This window comes from Lonchura striata, chromosome 5, assembly GCF_050655825.1.
Source record: "Lonchura striata isolate lonStrDom1 chromosome 5, ASM5065582v1, whole genome shotgun sequence".
Classification (NCBI taxonomy): domain Eukaryota; kingdom Metazoa; phylum Chordata; class Aves; order Passeriformes; family Estrildidae; genus Lonchura; species Lonchura striata.
The window spans coordinates 50,896,427-50,901,788 of NC_140707.1; the positions used below are offsets into that span (position 1 = coordinate 50,896,427).

The 5,362-nt window shown below is 46.7% G+C and overlaps 1 protein-coding gene across 2 annotated transcripts; it reads left to right on the forward strand.

The window, feature by feature from the left end:
• Positions 1 to 319: 319 nt before the first annotated feature.
• Positions 320 to 3,773, forward strand: ZC2HC1C (zinc finger C2HC-type containing 1C). Of its 2 annotated transcripts, none has more exons than XM_021542651.3 (3): positions 320 to 513; positions 989 to 2,228; positions 2,899 to 3,773. In XM_021542651.3, exons 2-3 carry the CDS (start codon positions 996 to 998, stop codon positions 3,163 to 3,165), a joined length of 1,500 nt encoding a protein of 499 aa, XP_021398326.2. In that variant the 5' UTR covers positions 320 to 513; positions 989 to 995; the 3' UTR covers positions 3,166 to 3,773. The 2 variants fall into 2 exon arrangements, with proteins under 2 accessions (XP_021398326.2, XP_085436706.1); XM_085580580.1 differs by having other exon boundaries at positions 379 to 513; positions 977 to 2,228.
• The last annotated feature ends 1,589 nt before the right edge of the window (positions 3,774 to 5,362 follow it).

Here is a 5,362-nt window from a genome sequence, read left to right on the forward strand (position 1 = left end):
CCCTCTCGCGGCCAATGAAGGGCGTAGCGGGATCGGGCCGGTCCCTCATTGGCCGCCTCATGAATAATGAACGCGCCTCGGACCGCCTCATGAATAATGAATGCGCCTCGGACCGCCTCATGAATAATGCAGCTCGGACCGCCTCATGAATAATGAATGCAGCTCGGACCGCCTCATGAATAATGCAGCTCGGACCGCCTCATGAATAATGCAGCTCGGGCCGCCTCTCGAATAACGCGTCGGGCCGCCCGCGGCCGCCGCGCTCGTGCCGCGGTGGGACGGCCGCGCGGCCGGGAGCGATCCAGGGGCGCGCGCGGCCGGAGCGGCGCCGGTGTCCCGGCAACAGCCGGCGGCAGCGCGGGGACGCAGCCTGGCGGCGGCCGCAGCTCCGCGCCGGGGCCCGGCAGCCACGGCAGCAGGACGGGTCGGGTCTCTCGGGCCACTAGCGCCGCGTGTGGCGGCCGCAGCTCGCCGAGGAGGAAGGGCGGCGGAGCGCCGCGCGCAGCCCCGCAGGTAACCCCGCTCGCCCCGCGGCCTGAGCACCCCACACACCTCGGGGCATGGGGCGGAACCAGCCACAGGAAGATTGGGCCGAGCTTGGTCGCACTCCTGCATGTGTGACAGAGCGGTGAATCACATTGTCAGAACTGAAGGGACACGTTATGGGAAACCGTGTGGGGACTATAACAAATCCTCTGTCATTGCAGTATATTTCTGCTGCTACCATGGTAAGGCAGGGCTCAGACAGAAAGAGAAATAAAAGTGTGTCTTATTACTGGCTGCATAAACGGTTGGGACTACAAGAGGCAGCATAGAAACTCCCTAGATGGAAGGAATGTAAAGATTTATAGAAAGCAGAAAAATTACAAAACCTTTACTAATACTTATTATAACTTCTGTATGCAGTGTCCACGAATAAACCGTTAGGAGAAGATTTGTCCAGTTTTGGATAAAATTGCTTTGCTTCTAACCTCAGGCTCTTTCTCAGGCACTGAATGGATTTTTTTCCACCGTCGGCTCCTGTGGTGGCAGCTACTAAGTTTTCTCCTGGTTCCCAGCTGAAATACCAGAAGGACAACTTTCAGCATTTATTCATACTTGACAAAGAGGAAAGTTTAAAAGATCTCTATGCAGAAAAGAACCAAAGATATTCCTATTCTAAATCTGCAGAAAGCACTCAGGACAGGCCCAAGCATGCAGGCTTCTGGTCAAGTGGACTAGAGAGCAAGCATCTCATCAGCCAGGCCTGTACTCTGTCAGCTAAATCATTAGGCAGACATAAAGACGGAGTGGACCGTGCATATCCCCTGCAACCAATTTCTCACCACAAGAGTGCAAGAGCTCCACTGCTCAACGCTAGAAGTTCCACACATGTGCAGGAATCTCCAAATAGTAGATCAAGCTCAATAAGCAAAGAGATGGTTCCAGGAGGGAGATCTCAGTTAGCTGCAGAGCTCTGCCCTTGGACAGGAGAGCCTGAACCATCAGCTCCCCATCTATACAGGAGAGAGCTGGCCTACATCCTAAAGCTAGAGGCAGATAGAAGGGACCTAGAAGAGGCAATTAAAAAGAAAAAGGCTCTTCTTGGAGAGAAACTGAAGAGGACAGAGGAGACACTTAGGAGGATTCAAAGAGAGAAGGAGCTTATCAAGGTAGAGGAGAGAAAAGAAAGTGAAGTGGAGAGGACCCATGGGCAAAAGGCCACAAGGCACCCTGAAGAGAAAATTTTCCGAGTTGCAGACACACCAGGTGTTGGGATCTTCAGTGGGGCACAGTCTGCAGAAGACACTATCCCCAAGTCTGGCACCACTCTCCAACCCCAAGAGCTGGCTGTGGGGGAACTCAAGGACTGGCTGGTGGCTGCAAAATACAACAAAACAAACAACAGTGAAATACAAGACAGCAAACCCATGGAGCATTTAGCTTCTTGTTCAAAACTGGCCACAAAACAGAGCCTTTCTCTCTCTGCCCTCTCAGACCGAGATTCTGATGACCACCCATCTTCAGAGATGCTACACAGGCAGGCCACCAGTGCTGTGGAGCAAGAGGGGTTTGGACAGTGCAGCTTCTGCAAACGTAAGTTTCTCTGCACAAGGCTTGAGAAACACATGAGTATCTGTGGCAAGAACCAAGACTCTAAGAGGAAAGTGTTTGACTCTAGCAAGGCCAGAGCTAGGGGAACAGAACTGGAAAAGTATCAGCAGCAGAAGAGCTCAAGGAGTCCTCAGGTAATGTGCAGTCCCTTTGCCTCCCTGGATCCACATCTACTGTTCACATTCCTTCCACTTCAGCCTCTGACTGAGATGCAAAGTACCTTCCCATGTACATGGGGCTAAGGGATACAATACAGCTATTGCCTCTGAAAGGTTCTTGCCAAATGAATATATAGATCAATTTAAAATCTCATAGATGGAGGCAGAAGTCCTGACTCGGCTTTATAATGTGTCAAAGGTGTACTACTGGAGAAAGCTCACTTCCTTGCTGTAGTTAGGATGCAGACTGGTTCTGCTTCAGTAAAGCTCTGTGACATCAGGGGCTGCAGGGAGCTGACTGAAAATCCAAATAGCACAGTCTGTTAAAATGAAGGCAGTGGAAACACGTAGCTCTGCTCCTGCAAAGCTGATGTAGCAACCCTCTTTCGTTCCTTGGCGCTACTCCTTGCTTTTCTGGTTATCCTCAAGCTCTTTCTAAATACTAATGTTTCCATCAGTATTTCCTTTACATCCTCTTTTGTGCTGGTCTTTCTGATTCCCTTTGTGGGACTCAGCTTCTCAGGCTGGGTTTTACATTAGCAGGGAATCCCCAGGGACAGGTGACATGGGTTGGGCTCTGAGTGTAAGTTTGAGAATGGAGGTTGATGGTGGTCCCAGTTTCCCTGACTGACTTTCCCTTCCGCAGAGTAAATCGCCACCCAGAAAGAACAACTGGAAACAGAAGCACGAGGCTCTCATCCACATCATGTCACAGGCCCGGCAGGTGGAGCAAATCCTCGCTAAGGGGAGGAAGGTGTCTGGCCTGCCCCCATTGCCTCCCATCGAAAATGAAGACTATGTTGCCTGCACCTACTGTGGACGCAAGTTTGCTCCCCGAGTAGCTGAGAGGCATATTCCCAAATGCAAAAACATAAGGAATAGGCCCCCACCTCCACCACAGAGGAGGCGCTGATGAGGCAGAGCCCAACTGTATCGGCTGCTGTGATTTTGCAGATTTATCGGCTGCCTGTTTTTTGCCAGATTCCCAGGTTTTGGAAACACAGTTTCCATTTGCATTTTCTGTAGTCTCAACACTGGCTGCAAGCTTCTATGTACAGCAAGTGAACAACTCAGGATGAATAAGCTGAAAAACAGAACTCGTATCCTTTGACCTACACCCACCCTAGATTGCCCCACAAAAGATGCCCCTTTCCTCAGCACATGAAGTTGAGGATCAGAAATTCCAGGAGTTAGAAAAGCTAGCAATAGGAGGCACTTACTGTTTGAATCCTTATGTCAATTCATGTACATAGAACAAGGCAATTCTGAATCAGCCAGGCCCTTGAGGCAACAGAACAACCATCAGAATCAGATTTAATGTTTTAAAAAATGGAGTTTTCCTGCAGGCCAAGTTGCTAGGAACCTCTAAAAGCAAAGCTTTCACCCTTTCTTAAGTCATCTGCTTATTTCATCTTGGCTGCTGCAATGGGAGGGCATTATGACAAAAACATATCCCTTCTTTTGTTTTCTTCTCAATATGTTATTTTTCTAGATTCTGATTATTAAATATATTAAACTAGTTCTCTTGTGTAAAAGCTATTTTAAATGGTCACAGAGTGGTCTGTGACCACAGTAAGAATGACTACTTTGTGTGAAAAAGTTGCAACAAGCAAACAAGGAATAAAAAAGCTCCAGAAGCTCCTTTTGCAAGTCCTCCAGTAGCAATAGGAGCAGCTCATGGCAACCTAGGGAAAGATCTAGAACAACTAGATTAAGCTGGAATAGTCAGAAGCTGAATACAAATAAATACTCCAGCCTTCAATGAACGAACCTGACTCCTGAAAGAGGTTGGAGACCTTCTGTCCTATAGATACGTGAGCAGAAATCTCAGTCCCTTGGCACACCCTGGAAAAGTATTAAGGTCCCAGAAAGGATCATTGCTGCACTGTGCCAGTGGGAAAATAATTTACCGTATCCAAACTGATCAGAGAAACAAGACCAATGCTTTAGCTTCAGGGTTTTAAAAAACAGGATAGCAAGAGGTAAGAAAGGGGTAAATTGAAACCTGGAACCATGGAAGGTACAAGTGATTTGAACACACTAGTTAAAAAACTCAGTACCACTGCCTGTCTTCTAATATTAACTGTGTTTTCCTTGCACTACGTTTTATTTATTTATCCACTATATTTAGTGGACCCTAAAGGTCAGCAGTGTAAGTGGTGACACGTGGATACACATAAAAAAGCATTTGATGCTGTAAAATAAACCCATGTGCTGGGGACTTCTCATAACTGACAGGGAAATGTCTGAGATTGAAAAGATTGAAATGGTAGCTTAAGTAAAGTTACTAAAATAAAATCACCAGGCTTCATTGTTACCTGTTTTGCAGCTAAGGTAGGCAGTTCACCCCTCCTTGCTATTGTTTCAGTATCCAGGAAGTCTCTGATAACTGGTTTAAAACTTAGTAACATGTTAGTATCAGGGTCAGCACAGAGATTTAGGGTGCTGCTTTGCTATCATGGTTAGTTACCCTAATGCTACTCAAGCTGTGTTACTCACAACAGCTCAGCTTCCACTTTTGCTCTTGCAGTACAATCCCCCTCTCAGAGACATGCTGCATTTTCAGCATCCAAATCTCTAGTGGATTTTAAATCTTTAACTCTGCTCTGCCTGTCAAGATATTTCACAATTTAATACAATTTCTGATAAAAGTGACAGACTTTAAGTACAGTGTGCAGGAACAGTTGGCTGAGCAGGTGTCAGGAAGGTTCTACATTCTGTAGGCCTTAATGATCAGTGAAGATCTTCTGAGAAAAATAGGTACTTCTTCCCTTTAAGGCTCTTTTCCTGTTACTCATTTCCCCACTTGGCATTCAAACTGTGGAAATAAACACACACACACAAGCTCCTGACGTCACTAGGAGGAGATGTAGCAGTATGAGAAAAGAATGGGTGTTTTGTTTGGTTGTTGTTGGTTTCTTTTAATGAAGGGACATAGAAACTGACTTCTTTTTTAACCAGAGCAAAGAATCTAAAAGCCCTTTCACCCTCTTTCTATAAGCAAAATAAAATAATCAAAACCACAATGCCAATAAAACAGATTACTTTATGCATATTTCCCTTTCCTCTCTTGGAAAAAAAAGACAAGAAAAGGAGTTCAAACACAGGAG

Bases quoted from the DNA above. Each gene is read 5' to 3' on its own strand.
- ZC2HC1C (XM_021542651.3), top strand. From the start codon at position 996: ATGGATTTTTTTCCACCGTCGGCTCCTGTGGTGGCAGCTACTAAGTTT. The intron at 2,229-2,898 runs GTAATGTGCAGT...TCCCTTCCGCAG, and splicing joins AGAGCTCAAGGAGTCCTCAG to AGTAAATCGCCACCCAGAAA.